This window comes from Neodiprion virginianus, chromosome 2 (assembly GCF_021901495.1).
Source record: "Neodiprion virginianus isolate iyNeoVirg1 chromosome 2, iyNeoVirg1.1, whole genome shotgun sequence".
Lineage (NCBI taxonomy): Eukaryota > Metazoa > Arthropoda > Insecta > Hymenoptera > Diprionidae > Neodiprion > Neodiprion virginianus.
In genome coordinates this window covers 32796535-32813808 of record NC_060878.1, presented here as the reverse complement: position 1 = coordinate 32813808, position 17274 = coordinate 32796535, and the positions used below count along the sequence as shown (strand labels likewise).

Genomic DNA, 17274 nt, shown 5'->3' with positions numbered 1-17274 from the left:
TTCGTTTTCCCTCAAAGCCTTTTCACGGTTCACTTAATACCTGCGTATAGCCCTGCCTGCCTGCCTGCCTGCCTGCTTACCCAGGAGATATTGAATTCGGGTGAAATATCTCCATCTCGAAAAGAAAAAATATAATATCTTATATACACGCATATATATATATACACATATAATAATATACATATAAGAGTATACAAATTCTACATGGCGCTGGATTGATGGAGTAAAAAATATACCATTGATGATTTTATTCACATTTGCCGGTGAAATTGGATAAAGATGATATCCAACGAGAAAAATCTGGCGTTGCAAATGATGAAAGCGAAAATGTTAGTTTCGTAATATGCTATATTTAGTATGTAATACGAAAAAATTGGTTACGGACGCCAGAGTGAATCACACTGTACTGTACTGTTCATACACATGTCACACGCAGCAAGATTGCTGTATGTATTTTCATTTCATATACCTCCCATTCGATCGAAGGATTATTCACAGCCTATCCCAATCGTCAAATGATCGTAGCTCTGTCGCCCGAATGAGACTAGCATGCGTATTGCCTACATGTCACATACAACAGTGGGCAGCATTGTCTGTGCTGTTCGGAATGCATGCAGTCGATTGATGCGATCGAATAACGCATTCAATTTAAATCCGCTTTGGGAGCGTGCGTGCGTGCGTGCGTGTATACCTATACTTATTGTTACATATACAGACATGAGAGTATGCACGTGTAATAGGGTGATCCTTACTTAGGGTGTTGATGATTTTTTTTCAGACCTTTTTTCCTAACTCTCAGATTTTTATATCAATTCTAACCCGTACCTGTAAATGGACGGATATCACCATTTAAAATACACCTGTTTCATATACATTCTCAGCATATAATTTATTGTAAGAGTGACGATGTTCGGATCAATCTGTAATTGCGAAGATTTAGTGAGTATTAATACTACTATCTGAGAAAAAATTCACATCATCATACCAACCAATCTCGACGAATTGCACACCCTAGAAATTTGACTTTTTCTTTTTATTTATAAGAAATGCAATTGTCTGTATTAACTGGTATGATGATGTGAATTTTTTCTCAGATAGTAGCACTAATGCTCATTAGAACCTCACATTCATGGATTTTTTCGAACATTATTACTCTTACAGTAAAATATATACTAAGAACGTGTCCGAAACACGTGTATTTTAAATTGGGAAATCCTTCCTCTGACAGGCACGGGTTACAGTTAATATAAAAATCTGAAAAAAATTGTGAATTGTTTTTGAATTATTTATAGTTGATTTGGTGGGGTGATCCGGAATAAATTCGTCAACATTCTAAATGAGGACCACCCTACGTGTATATGCAGGCGCGTTATAGGTATAACGGTGTACGATTTACTCTTAACCACGTCTCGTCAAATACCCTGCAAGTACCCGCTAATTTTTATTGCCTAACTTCGTGATCTTCTGATAATAAAAATCGTTAATTCGTGTAGCAAGTGTTTGTGTGCAGGTCGGCGTTTTTTCTTTCTTTTTTTGTTTATTGTACGGAATTTGATCGGGGTAATGCTCAAAATAAGTCTTTCCGGCTCTCGGATTTCTCCTTTCTCTACTTCCTTGTTCAGCATCGGTTTACTAATCGTTCAAAACTCCACGCCGTTACACACAAAACACACTTACAACGTACAGAACTGTTCGTCACTGACAAAAACGCCCAGATTTACCTTGCCGTATGACGGAGGTGAATGTAGAGTTGCATACGACAAGGCGTACCTAGAGCAAGGCCATCCTCTTGTCGACGCTTCTGCAAATAAAGTTTTCCTGGTACTTTCTTTCTGTGTTTTTTTTCTATATAAGTTGAAGTATAATCGAATAAAATATAAAGCTTTCAAATTGCGCAAACTATCGCATATTTCGAACCTTGCGCACTTTATGTAAAGAATCCAATGTGTGTACCTACGTATACGCATAAGAGTTTATTATGTCCTAAAATTTAATTGAACCAGCTATGCTAAAGCATTCGCTAAAGCTTGCAAAACGACGAAAAATTACGAATTTTTTTTTTTTTTTATAAATCAGTTACTTACAAAACTGATTCGAAACTTCAGCGACACTTCGAGTACATTGTTGTTTGCCTGCAGTATATCGACAGTATACGTCTTCTATCGGCATAATATTTACTGTGCGGAACGGACAAGAAGTTTTATCGAGAGTATTTGAAACGTATCGATTCGTCGAGACCAAAGTCTACCTTAAGGCAACTATCGAAGTTTGATCTGGACTCGCCTATTGAGAAAGTCAAGCGTAGTGAGGGCAGGTAATTAATTGTAAAAACGAACCGTGTCATAATGCCTCCGATTATACTTTTTGTATCGACGTAAAAAACGAAGGATCCCCAAAGGGTCTTCCAAAATTTCGGATTCACCAGGGACTTTGATAATTTATTGAGGGAGCCTCGTACAGGGACTGTAAAAACTAGCAAAGCAGGGATGGTAGAGCAACGAAAAATGTGTGTCGGCGTCGATGACGCGTGGTTGGTTGGTCGGTGTGCCTCGGCACCGCGTGCCTCGGTTCGCGGTCCCGGGATACGGTGGTGTGGTGACGACGCTTCGTCGTCGTTGTCGACGTACATCGGCCATGCCCCACCCAGTGGCTGCCGGCCATGCCAGTGACGATCAATAGTCGGTTACCGGGCGTCGGGAGGCGGAAATAGCCGAGGACGGAGCCGAGCCGAGCCGAGGATAGCCGAGGAGAAACGAGGCCCAGTCCGAACCTGGCCGACGCTCGACACTGTCTCAGTCGTTGTGCGGGAGTGGTCCACGAGTGATGTGTGGTGTTAAGTGTGACTGATAGGAAAAGAGACGTAGTAGAGTTTTCTTAACACCCCCGGGGATCCGTAACGCGGCCGAGATACAAAGAAATCTTCACCGGCAATAAGAATTGTTTCTCGTCATAACCGCAGTACCGCTTCTTTCCTCTCTCCCCCCTGCCTCCACTCTAAATATAGGAGACTCAATCTAGTCAGCCACGTTCTTGTCCCTCCTCTATCCCCTCCCCCACCCCGCGCACCACCCGCCCGTTCACACACGCACACCCCCAAAATCCGCCGGTGTATCGAACGGAGTGTATATTTATTTCTAAAACCGTATTTATTGTACAAAAGACTGTTTAAACAGGAGGTAGGTGAATTTGATCGCATCGCTTATACTACATACGTATGTATATATTTGTGTTGTACCTGTAATATTGTAAAAACAAAATCCGATGTGGTATGAGAAGGAATAATTACACGGGTATCTCAGCTCCGTTTTTACTCTTTTTATTTTTTTCATTCTTTTTTTTCTTCTCGTTTCGCTTCCATTGCACCATCTACGTTCTTGCGTCGTCCGAATGCCCGGCGAACAACTTCGTTCGCTATCTTATTTTACGGCCCCGATCGCTCATTGTTAACGACCGTAAATTTCCTTTGCCTGAGGAATTTTCTTTGAGAGTGTGAGACACGTAAGTAACTACGACATCTTGCGCGGCGCCGGTCACAACGACATCGATCGCTCTGATTGTAAGATGTAAGTTTGTACCTTTGGCGCTGCTGCAGCTACTACTGCTGCCAGTTCCTAACGAGATATCCGCATTGCTGATGGCGATCATCGTTCTTACCTCCCACTAACGATCTAACCTCAAATCTACGACGATCGTTCGGATCGGAAATCTACGGTACTGGAAATAATGGTGTTCAATGGGCGTAGAAGGAAATTACTTCTCGAAAATTCGAACGCGATTACGTATCCTATTCATTTTGTTAGGGGGAATTTTTCGCTACATGTATGAAGTATGTATACCAAGAGTGCGGTATATCCTTATCGATCGATTTATAATATAATCCGGTTAATGCGGTTTTTAACCGAACCTGACAGCGCGATTGTTCCGTAATCCTGTAGTTCGGAGTAATTCACTGTAGCTTGGCTAAGCCGGATGTGGATAACTTGGTGTTATCCCCGTGTAATAATGTCGTAATGATCTTTTACGTGCATGATGCACACGTTTCATTGAGAGCGCGTACGAGAATTCCGATAAATCTTCTTTCGTCACTACTTTTCACGCGCTCGCTGCATGGATTAGTGGGTAGATTCTTGGTATCGTTTTGCGATATGTATACCTTGACAGTATTATAGAGAGCGCAGCTACCGCTGAACGAATCGACGGTAGTACAAAGCCGAAGAACAAGACACGAATAAGTTCAAGTCACAACGATGAATGAGAATGAATTTCTGTTTATTTTATCTTTTCCTATTACTTGTATACCAAATAAGTAAACAATGCAAAGTCTGACGAGTGAATCGTATGTGCGACGGATGCATTCGAAAGTAAAGGAAAAAAATAATCAAATAAAGCAGGAAATAAAGAACAGTTTTTATCATGGATATTATAATTGAGAGTTAGGTGGTAATATTCCAAGTACGCATCGGTAACAATCTGAGAATAAGATAGATAAGGTCAGAGAGAAGGAACGACGCCGGTTTCGCGACGAGGCTTTTTTTTAATTTATCTTATATTTTTCTTTATCATTTATCAACCGCGCGCGTCTTTCGGTAAATAAAATATGGCCTGATAAATAGAGCCCCGCGAGATATAACGATGTACGTACAGAAATATAACTTGATAAAAAAAAACGAAACAAATTTTATTTATCAAAATGATTGTCGTCGTTTGACGTGACTATGCACACACACGCACACACACACACACACGTATGCAACTGTCGGATATCGTAATATCTCGTTAATCATTTTCTTAGAAGAAGGTAAAAAAAAGGGTGGAAATAAAATTGATTGACATAGAAATTATAAATTGAGAAAGTGAGAGAGCATAAAAATTGCTACTGAGACACGAAGTTGCGCCTATCCCTCGTCGCTAGTCGTGACCAATCCAATTTCAATCGGATTCCCGGGTTATATCGATCGATGTCGTTCATAACGAACGCAAAATATAACAGACATGGCGGGCGAGTAACGCAATAGGGGGATTCAGTCAACCGCAAGATTCAAATTAACTACCGCAGGTTGTTGGTGGGAGATATCAGTCACGACAAACAATTAGCCAATGTTTTAGCAATTCAGCTTTAGAATAGTCATAGCGAAATGATTCTTTTTCATTGTCACTTGCTCATGCGATAGTTGCAGGTGACTTGATCATCTCATCGAATATTTTCGAATTTACGTCATGATCTAGTATGTGTTCAATATAACCTGTGTACGGTCGTTGACTGAAGACTATTGAAGACTGTTGATCTAATGGGGTTTTTGTGTCTTGCGAGATTGCGAGTCAAACGGTTACCGCCGATAAAGAAGCTGCCGGATCCCAACACGGCTTTTTATGTCCTCAGGCCCACTTATCCGTCAAGTATAGGTTATGAAAATATGCCCAGGGGTACCTTAATGAGGCTGAAGTCAGTAACGTTAGCGTAACAAAATATTAGAGGGGATAAATCATTATTTTCCAAATTTGTAGTGAGTTGGACGTGGCTAAGTTTTGAAAGTACGAATTACTTTTGCCTTATTATAATTTACTGCATTTCAGAGATTTCTAAAATTGCGAAGTAACGGGTTTTCCGAAATACGAATCGTTACAATAACGTTACTAACTTCAGCCTCATACCTTAACCGTCTTTGAATTCTTCCGTCAACGGCACGGTCAACGAATTCTGAAATCGGCAATTATATCGTCATTGTTATTATTTGTACAGATGTTGTTATTATTACTATTATTATCTTGCGTTTTACGGAAGAACAAAAAGTTGCGCGTACTACCGGATGCACGTGAATCAACCGGAAATCAGCATCACGATGCGGCACTTCTCTCCGTAGCAATTCTGTAAGCCCGCTACAGCATATGTGGGAAAATGCGATACATCCGGTAAAGCTGGCGGCTTATAGGTATTTAGTTGAGTTATTGATAGCGACAGGTAGAACTTGCAGAGATCTATGGGTATGTACTGTATACAATCAACGTATACTATTTACGTAGCAATGATTGAGAAATTTCGTCTTCCATGCATCGCGAGATAATAAAACAAACCAAGTAGACGATAGGAGGAAGTTTTGTAACCGGAAGTCGTCGTAGGAGTTGATAAATTTCATCGCTTGGCATTTGACGATTGACACGAATCGATGATTTCGTCCTTCTAGAATCCGATGCACAATATTGTTTACACAAGCGCATCCAAGCAGTATTAAATTACACATGTATGACACGTACAAAGTAGTCGCGTCTAAAAATTCCGAGAGCGTGTAAGCGAGTAATGAGACGTGTTTGTCAGTATGACAAATGTTAAAGGCACTCCGACTTGGCGGCCGTCCCATGCACCTTGTATAAAAAGTATAACTAATGAAAAGAAAAGGTAAAGGTAGAAAAACAATTGAGGGCGGGGATAGAAATTCTTGGAAAATTATTGTATACTTTCTAAAGTTATTACGCAACGGGGATATTTCCATAATTATTCCGTTACCGCAGTTATCAACGTATGGTATGTACTGTACGTTGGTATCTACATGATATTATGTTGCCAAGTATTATATGTACATTTTACATAAACCATACGTACACATAGTTTCTGTCAGTGCTGTTGCTGCAGTTGCATTCTGAAGCGAGAAAAAAAAATAGAATAATAAGTTGTATCGTCATTTCATAAATACTTCGAAGCTTTGACCTTCGCCCACAACGGTGTTCTACGTGCACTATTGTATGTACGCCGCATATCTACGTTACACCTGTACGTCATACGTTAGTCAAACCGCTTCTACTCGACCGTATGGCTTCCGGTTCGAAAGAAAGATGCGGTATCTCATTCTTGCATCTTTTTTTTCCTCTACTCTTCGTTTCCGACCGCTCTCTTTATAATCCCTGTACCTTTTTGTACCTAAGTATTGTCTGCAGCCCCTCGTTACGAAGCAGCAGCTGCTTTGAGCACCAACGCTTATATCGAGGCGTTTACCATTTCCACTTTGTCCTTGTGGCGTTTAGTTATTTCTGCAAGAACCAGCCGCGACAGATTGAATCACTACTATTTTTGACTGTTGATAAATTTTAGGCAGTGCGAAAGTTGTACGAAGAATAATAATGTAGTGATTTATTTAACGTGTACGATGATGATTAACGGGATTACCGATACAGATATTGTACGGTCTTACTGTATTTTGTAAAGGTTGAAGTCTGTACTGACTTGTTGAAAACTGTTTCTACAGAATCTCCCTTACCCCTTTGTCGGCAAACGTTCATTGCTCCAGATTACGCGTAATGCGATGATTATCCGTCGTTAAAAATAATTGTTCTTTGTGTGAAGAGAATAATGAAGAGAGGTTTTATTTGATTTTATTTAGTCTGGTATTGATACGGGGCTTGGGTCATTTCGGGTCGTTGGCTACTTTTTACATAACCGATATCTTGTTCGTTCGTACGTATATTGCACTCTTACGACAGTTGCACGAAGATGAGTTGATGCTCTCTTCTCCGTTGATGCAGCAAACGGCGATACTCCTTGTTAAAATGTTTAATTTCGCGTTTTCAAGACGCGTGTGCGCGCATGCATGCATGCAATCACGTTGATGCACTTACAGCTCTAGTAGCTATTTTCTTCCGTGATGATGGGGATGCAATGCACGTGAAATTCAAGATGGTGGCTTGTTCTTTGTGTTGTCTAGAAAGCGTACAGGCTACTATAGCTATAGTACATAAAGATCGGCTGCATAGCCTCTGGCGGGGTGTAGGACCTTAAAGTATTCTTAGCAGGCAACAAATCGCAGGAATGCACCTGGCCTTACTCTTACACGAAAGAACGGTCACAGGTACGGAGTTTCGTCGTAGGTTCTCTTTCACTCCGAATACGGTATAATCTCGGGAAAACTTCATATTCTTATACTCCGTTTACTTTTAATTGTCTTGAAGTTTTACCTGTATTGGAGTAGTGGAAGATTCTCGGAAGGTTGCTGTTTTCGGTGTTGAAAATTTGTTCAAACTATCGTGATACATACGTTTCGGTGTAAGTCGTTTTTCCTTTATATAAATTCCATGGAAAATTTTCCGATAAGTGATTCCCAGTGTTTTTCCCGGTAAAAAATGTTCCTGCAATAAACTTTGAAGCCGATAAAACGCATTTTAGTGTCCTACGACCACATTATTGGAATCTCTTTCTTGTTGTCTTTCTGGTTCTTGCCTTAAACTCTGGACGCTATATAACAAGATCCAAATTCTTTACAGCGAAGGGACAAAATAGTGTCTATTTCAGTACTCGATTTTATTTTGAGCATGTTGGTGACACGGGGTAGTTTTCTTCATCGCTACCGTAAAGTAGTCATAAGAACCAAAAGTACTTGGAAAATTTTCCATAGCTTGACAATAAATATAAATATATTTATTTGTTGTGGCAAAACATATTGTCGTCACTGTTATGATTAATATTACTATTATTTTGTTTCGAATGCGTGCATTTATGGGATTTCGGATAGTTGTAAAAATTAATTCTTTCATACGCAAATGTTAGAGATGCATTATTTGTATTTTTTCTTATCTGTTTAGTATTATATGATCGTTACAATTTCGGGAACTCAGAACAAGATATACATACAGGCAAATTATAGCAACTCTATTCTTCCGTTAAGCTCTTCTAGGCTAATTGTGACTTGCAATTTGTCAAACTAATTGCCTTCGATAATTCTCAATTTGTATTGTTTATATACACCAGTTCTTACTTTCCATTTGCTTCCCATACTTGATTAACATTTTCATCGAAAATACGAAGAGTTAATTTTACAATTCTCGAAACTTTGTTCCGCCATGATCAATAAAATGAAGTAAATCAGGTTGTAATTTTTACAAAGCTGACAAATTTTGATAATTAATTTAATCATTCAATGACCTAAAAAAAACTGATAATAGCAGTAATATTGATGGACACTTTCTGATCAGGTGTTCACTTAATTACTTGACTCATTACAAATGTCAATTTAAAAAAATTTATTTTCCATTGCCTACAAATAACATCACCTGTAAACAAGAGTATGAGTTTTTCATGTAATAAAAATTGGAAGTCTCTGGATGAAATGATGTCTTAAACAAACTGCCAACTGTCGCACATTATTCAAATAGGTTGATATAAAAAATTTTTCCTTAATAGCCATGAAAACTTTTTATAATTATAATTTATTTAATTTTTCAGCCGACACAATGTCCGTGGATAAGGAGGAATTGGTGCAGCGTGCAAAGCTCGCCGAACAGGCTGAGAGGTATGACGATATGGCAGCCGCAATGAAGGCGGTAACCGAAACTGGTGTTGAATTATCAAACGAAGAGAGGAACCTGCTTTCTGTTGCTTACAAGAATGTTGTTGGCGCGCGGCGTAGCTCGTGGCGAGTCATTTCTTCCATTGAGCAGAAGACAGAAGGTTCGGAACGCAAACAACAGATGGCAAAAGAGTACCGGGAAAAGGTTGAGAAGGAACTACGTGAAATTTGCTATGATGTTCTGGTAACTATCAATCCCGAGCTTACATACTTATTTTTATTGTAAAGGCGTGTGACGTGATTTATTTTGAAACCTGAAGTAAAACTAAATGTTGTTTGCTCTTTGTTCAATGTCAGGGACTGAACCTAATAATATATTAATATTTCGTTTTAGCTGTTGATTAGTATTTTTGCATCGATGATAATCTTTCTCGGCAATTTTGTTTTGATTGTTTACCTCAAACCCATGCCTCGAAATTTGAGTTATATACTTCTTGCACTATCAAATCCCATTTTTTCCCCACAGATTTTACTGCGTCGCAAATCTATTCTTTGATGATTATGCTGTTTGGTTCGTTTTACAAAATAACTGTAGATGAATATGTAACTTAGGGAGATGGTGTCGCTATGTTGCAGGGACTCCTGGACAAGTACCTGATCCCCAAAGCCAGCAACCCTGAGAGCAAAGTATTCTACCTTAAGATGAAGGGAGACTACTTCAGGTATCTCGCAGAGGTTGCGACTGGTGATACCAGAAATAGTACGTATATTTATTGTCATTTTAATTTGCCATACGTTCAATGCGTTAAGCTTAGTTTACATGATATCCTTGCAAATCATCCCACTTTTTGTACAAATAAAATTGTACTGAATCAATGCTGAACCCAATTTGCATTATTTCTCCAAATTTTGTTGGTTTTAGAAAATTCCGATCTAGATCAAAGTTTTGATTATGATTATTCTTATTTTGTATGTTCTTGCCTTTAAATATTAATATTACGAACATACATGGTGGATATAATTCCTCATGATTAGTAAGTTTTGAATATTTCAATGAATATCAACGTATTTCTCATGAGCTGACGGTTTCGATTAACCCTTCAAATTTTTTTTACGTGTTGAACGAAGCATTGCATTGTTTTCTCCTGCAAAACCTAACATTAGTATTTCGATTTGACTTTTTTTTTTAGTTTCTTCAGTCACTTTGTATAGACGAAGGTACTTTTGAAGATTGTAGATTGAAAATTTGCTTCCTTTAATTGATAGAATTCGTAAAATGGTATCGATGTTACACACTATTTTGTTAACTTTTCCAAACCGGAGTTGCAGGGCTAGTAGCGAGTAACATTTTTACTCTTATCTTGTCATTTCACTTAAAGCTTGGAAAAAAAATCAAGTAAACTTGAAATTAATTGTCTGCTTTCTTGAAATGTTTTCAAAGTTAACAGCTTCCTATTTCAATTTCATTAGATGCTTAGTGATTAGAACAATATGGTTATTATTTTGACTGAATAACTTGCATGTCGTTTACGTTTATTGACGTATTATATTAAATAAATAATCAATTCTCCCCCCCTACTACAAATAAGCTGTGGTAGATGACAGCCAGAAGGCGTATCAAGACGCGTTTGAAATCAGCAAGTCTCAGATGCAGCCAACTCACCCCATCAGGCTGGGTCTCGCCCTCAACTTTTCGGTTTTCTATTACGAGATCCTGAACTCTCCAGACAAGGCCTGCCAATTGGCCAAACAGGTACAGTTACGCCCACCCTCCCTGTTTCCTCTTCCTATTCAATCGAAATTTTGTACAGGTTTATTTAAAGGCACTGGCGGTTGTACATGGTGAAGGATATGGTCGCTGCTTGCTGGTGGAGACATTGCTGATCATTGTGTTGCTTTACTGGGAATTCTTTTTAATTTTTCGTCATTACAGATCTTTTTCCCCTTAAATCAAATAGAGATCACGGTTTGTCAAGTATTACCTTATATCAGATTTACTAAAGTAGCTGTTGTTAAATTTACAATTCCACATTTCAATACTGTGGATTTTATTATGAGTAACTGGAATCTCTATCTGTATTTTCTCCTTTACATTTCGTCTTTTTTTTTTTTACTCATTTTCTGAACTACCGTCTCATACAATGTGAATGTGAATCGCGTTGGAGAAATTTGAACGTGAATGATTTGCTGCAATGTATGGTGGCTCGTTTGCATTACAGCGGTGGTGGAAGACTCCCAAAAGGCATACCAGGAAGCGTTTGACATAGCCAAGGCCAAAATGCAGCCTACACATCCCATCAGGCTTGGGCTCGCCCTCAACTTCTCCGTTTTCTATTATGAAATTATAAACTCGCCAGCAAGAGCTTGCCACTTGGCTAAGCAGGTCAGATTAATGGGTTTTCTGTTTGCGAGTTTAAAATTATTTACGTTGCAAAATAAAAAATCCTATTCTACAAACTATTGCTGGGTGTAACGCGAAGTAAAAATGTCAAGATCGTTTAAGTATAAATTTTCAATACTTCATCAAAGTTTGAATTGATGTACACGTCATTTCTGTTTCCTTTCTCTTTTTCACTTTTATTTAGTCACTTATTTATTCGTTTATTTATTTACTTTGTTCATATTTGTTCTAGTATCTTTCCAATAATATCCAGCAGTACTTCTGGTATTACGGCATTCCTTTTTAACACTAATAAGCGTTGTTGAAATTGAATATTTTCGTTTTCCGTCGACTAATACTAACAATATGCACAAATGTGTCTAGTTGTGAGGTGTGTATTTGCGAATTTTGCTGTCAATTAGCCTTTTAGCTGACAAGAATCATCTATTATTACATATTATTTTACATTTCGGTGAAATAATTTACTGGTATGGCTAATAGTAATGACGTATTATTGAGTTCAGTCAAATGTCCAATGCAAAGAAAATAATCGCCTCAATCAATACGTGGAATTATATCAGCTAAAAAAGAGCGTTGGTTGTTGTGCTGTACAAATCTATCAAAATCACCATTTACATTATATCAATTTCAACTGATTTTATGATGAAATACGTTTTGTATGGCTAATCCGTATCATTGATGTTGAACACATCATATATTTTTAAATCATTTCATCACATTGGAAAGACATAATGAAAAATAGACTTCTTTTTAGCTACTCTGAAGGCTCTGGGTCTCCTACAGATTTCGTTCGTTCTGAATTTCCTGAACTTTTAACATGCCGTTTATTAAAGTTTATTTTACATTGCTTGCCTATGATATTGTTACTATCCCTTGAATGACCAGTGCTGGATGCAAATTGCCAACGAATGTTCAGGGTGTAATGTCTCCACTGTGCTACTAATGATTTTGTACCATATTCTAACCAGATATTTTGTTCAACACTGCCTTATAGTAAATTTACGTTATTACTTGGATATTAATATAGATATTTTATTCTATATTTTTACCGCTTGTGCCTGGAGGACTGTCAGTATTTAAAAAGAAAATTAAAAATTTCCAGGAATTTAGTAATCGTGTCTAATTAATATATTTCTTTTGATTGACCGCCACTTAATCCTACCAAATGATGTTGTCTCTTTGTCTGTTGGTTTCTAATGTGGCGCATAGAAAAATAATGTTTATCATAATGTATCCAGTACTATTTCTAGTACCATTATTCTGTGGTTCTTATGAGTACTGAAATCTAACATCTTCTCAAACTATCGAAATCTTCTGTTTCTCATTCTTAAGAACCTTCAGTTCGTTAAACTGTGCTAAATTGTCGAATTATTTACCTTTTTTTTTTTTTTTCTAATCATTCCAATATAAGAATCAATTCATAACTTCTATTGAGAATTTGCATGGAATATGAGGAAAGTAATGAACCACTAAGTTGTTATTAGCTTTGAGACTTTTTATTTTTCTCTGTCCTTCTTTCATTTGAAGTTTTCTCCTCCATTTTTACTCTTTTGATGAAAATAATAAGGATTTCTTCTCTAGGCATTCGACGATGCTATCGCAGAGTTAGACACATTGAATGAGGATAGTTACAAAGACTCTACACTTATCATGCAGCTGTTGCGTGATAACCTTACCCTATGGACAAGCGATACGCAGAACGAAGGGGATGAACCACAGGAAGGAGGAGATAACTAACCCTCATAATTTAAGTCCAATCCTTCTAATATAAAAACAAAAGAAAAAACAACAACATCCTATTCTATAGTCCTCCCTCCCAACTCCCATTTCCTGTATCCTTTCGCCCTCGCGTATATATATTTCCCTTCCATATAAATCTCCTCCTAATAAAAGTCAACTTCTCTATTAAAATGCATTCTTTGCACACTACCCGTGGTCTGAAATTGTTAAATCTCGACATTATATTAAACAACTTATTATTATAATCGTTGAGTTAGAGAGAAAGACAGAAATAGAGAAATAGAGTAAAGAAAAAAAGAAATCGGAAAGGGAGAGGAAGGAAGAAAGAAAATGAACGAGCTGTTTTAACCAAGTAAAAATTAAGTGGATGATGAAAAAAGCGTTGTAAGAACCTTACAAAACACATGCTCCAGATTGTGTTGTTTAATGGCGAAAGAGCGGAGTTCTTCGCTATAACAAATGATTGTATTAGTCGAAATTTGAAAATTTATACCACGCGTATATGAAAAGCAAAGGATACCAAAATAATGAAATTAAAAACAAATTTGGTAAACAAACAAATAATAAATAACATCCAAATACGTCCCAAACAATGAGACAACAGTCGAGAACGGTCGCACATGTACGTGTTTATACATGTAAATTGATTATCACTGCTGCAGGAAGCATAAAACCAATTAACGAATCGAAATAACGAAGCAAATAAAAAATAAACACGACGATGTGGGAGAATTATGTAAAGCACAACAGTATATTGTTTGGTATTGATAAAAATTGATTATCGAAATAGTAAAAAAAAAAAAAAAAAAAAAAACAATGAGGTCTTTTTTAGAAGCTACTTGTCATACGATATTGCTATCCTCCAATCTTGTTAATTACCAACTAAAAAATACGCTAAAAGAGAAGCATTGATACATTATATACCCAGTTGTCATTTAAAATGAAATTTCACATTGTCTAGCGGATACAATATTATATAGTTCAAGAATGCAAATGAAAGAAAAAACAAACGCTGAAGGAGAAAGAAGAATAATTAAAATACATTATTAAGATATTCAACTCCGAAACAAAAGACAGGAAAAAACATCAAAAAAATAAAAAGAACAGAATGAAAATGAATAAATAAAAATCACAACAGATAACAGAAACAACAACGTCGGTGGTAACTTAATTTCATCTTTATTACATTTTCACATTTTTTTTTTTTATACAATGATGCGTTGTTTGCATTCGCTGTATTCCATGTATTATTATTACTACATCCATATTATTGCATGTGTAAACGACATAATTTTGCGAAGAATCCGGCACACATTATCAGGATGAAGAATATAATGTGTATTATCGACGAAGCATGTTTTTTTTAAGCTAATCATAGCTCCAGTTGTCGTAAATTACTGGAGGCTGTATTAGGAAAAAAAGGAAGAAAATCCCAAACCAATCCACGCTTTCTTAAAGTCTATACTTTAATATCAACGATACCCTCCCCATCCCTCATCTCTTCCCATGCTCTTCAATTGCAATCCATTTAATCCTACCGAAAAATCCTTTGAAAAGTAAAAAAAAATGAAAAAACCTCTTTATATATCATATATAAATAAATATATATATATATATATATAAATATATATATATATATACATATGTATATATACATACATGCCAGAGATGTTTACTACTACATAATAATTCATGTTGCGGTCGAGAAAAAGAAAATTGTATGTGTATATTTTTGTTGTGCGATCCTTTTCTTGGTACATACACAATTGGTCGGACATATTGTGTGAGAATATTACTTTCTTTAAAAAAAAAGAACACTGCAATCGTTTGCCACATGATGAATTCACTCACAGTTTTAAATCCTGTATTTACTGATACACAAAAATCGTGTGTAAATGTAAAGCTGAGTATGAAAAGTGAAAATAACACAAAAATTAACACACGTATAGATTCACTTTTTTATAGCTGTATCTGTAAAAGTATGAAGAAAAGTTTTACCTCACGGTTTGAATATCAGCGATGTCGGTTAGTGTATTAAATATTTAATAATTAATGGTGAAGATTTGAGTAAAGGTAAAAAAGACACGCATAATATTTCTTGAATAAAACATCCATGCATCCGTTGTCACGAAAGAGAAAAAAATCGTAATAAGTAATAATAATCTTGTAACTGGTTTCGAAAGATATCTATTTTTTCGTATATATATATATACATATATATATTACAGATACAAGTAATTGATATATACATTTTGGGTAAACGTGTTGCTGTCGTGTTGGTATTTTCGGTGTATCGGTGTCTGTTGCAACAAACAAACCAGAAACCAAACAAACATACAGAAATAACGACTTGCTCTTGATCATGAACTGGATCTAGATCGTGATCGTGTTCGTGTTCGTGTTCCACACATTGCATCGTACCAATCGTAACAATGATTATTGTCCTTACCAATCAATGGATCCAAAATAATATGCTAATTGTCACTTACATACGTGAAACACACTTTTTTTTCTGTTATTTTTTTTTATCGCTGATGTATTTGTTGCTCAATGGAATGTGAGAGTTTTATAAGCAATCAGGGTCCGCTGGGTGAAAATGGGCTACCAAACAATGGGCATAAGTAATGGTTTCATGAATTTTTAACCCTTGTCGACCTAATCTCGCTCAGTAGACCCTAATATTTGTATTCCCCTTCCGCTCCTCCTTCCTATTTCCCCATTATTGTTAACAAAACCAGTTTCATTATCTTGAAAAAACACAGTTTTACCTAAACTCACATTATACTCATTTTGTGTCTACATACTTTGATTTGGAAGTTTTCTCAAGGCAATTTTATACGTCTTTCTTCTTCATGTATTTTTCCTCCTCTTCGGAATTCTTTTTCTTTTTCCTATTTTTCGGAATACTTGAATTTCAAGTATTTTATCGACAAACTTTTTAATCATTTGAATGAGAACCAGAAAAGCTATCGCGTTAAATTAATCACTGATCGGTGTATGTTGTAACTTCTTAGCTGCTTCCCCTCATCCAACAATTTCCACCTTACTCTTATTTAAAAAAAAAAAAGAAAAGAAAATACAGCAAACTCCTCCCATTAGAAAAGTATAATATTAATAATAATATTATTGATAATAATAATTAACTATTATTATTAATTAACACGCCATTATTACGTACTTCACCACCACCCCTTCCCTGAACCCCCCTCCAACCACCAAGCCACCCTCGACGCCACGACTCTTTGTCCTGAATTACGTTGTTCTATTTGTATTTATCATCATCCATCGTAATTGTAAATTATAATTATTATAAACGTTTACACGAAATAATAAATTCTGATAAAATGTCTGAAAAAACCATACAAAATGCTACTATATTGCTTCGAGCAGTTATCTTTCTTACCATCATTGCAGGTTATATAAATCATTAGGAACGATGAGTTTTTTACAGCAGCAAACCCCGTAACAATATAACTCAATGATAAACAAATCACAATCAACCTAAATAAAAGAAAAATATATCCTCATTGTACATATTCAATTCAAGTCGAAACACCGCATTACTCGTCATTTTTATTTATTTTCTAAAATTCAAAATTATTCTGAGAATGCTTTGCGGGTTGTTTGAATTGAATGTGTGTATGCAATTGGGCATTTGTGACACTAGTGAACAAAAGAAAGTTGTAATTTTTCATATTACCTTTTTATTGTTTTGATGTGTTCAATGGTCAGCCCAAAACAAGACGAAACAATTCTACCATCGAGTGACATGAAGAAACAATCTCCACAATCATCTGGTAATTTGAATAAAACTTATTTATTTTCTAGTAAGATATACGTATGCATGTTTTAGATTGCAAT

General features: G+C 36.4%; 1 protein-coding gene across 6 annotated transcripts in view; it reads left to right on the top strand.

Moving 5' to 3' along the window:
* Nucleotides 1–16775, top strand: part of LOC124298685 (14-3-3 protein zeta) — a 29001-nt gene extending 12226 nt beyond the window's left edge. Inside the window, exons 1-5 of one of the 6 annotated variants that reach the window (XM_046751036.1) lie at nucleotides 2791–3176; nucleotides 9209–9516; nucleotides 9885–10032; nucleotides 10862–11025; nucleotides 13255–16775. In XM_046751036.1, coding sequence (XP_046606992.1) covers nucleotides 9217–9516; nucleotides 9885–10032; nucleotides 10862–11025; nucleotides 13255–13410 — 768 coding nt within the window. In that variant the 5' untranslated portion in view covers nucleotides 2791–3176; nucleotides 9209–9216 and the 3' untranslated portion in view covers nucleotides 13411–16775. Of the gene's footprint in view, nucleotides 1–2790; nucleotides 3177–9208; nucleotides 9517–9884; nucleotides 10033–10861; nucleotides 11026–11491; nucleotides 11656–13254 lie in introns of those variants that run through there. The other 5 variants (XM_046751037.1, XM_046751040.1, XM_046751035.1 and 2 more) reach the window with 5 other exon arrangements.
* Nucleotides 16776–17274: the final 499 nt, after the last annotated feature.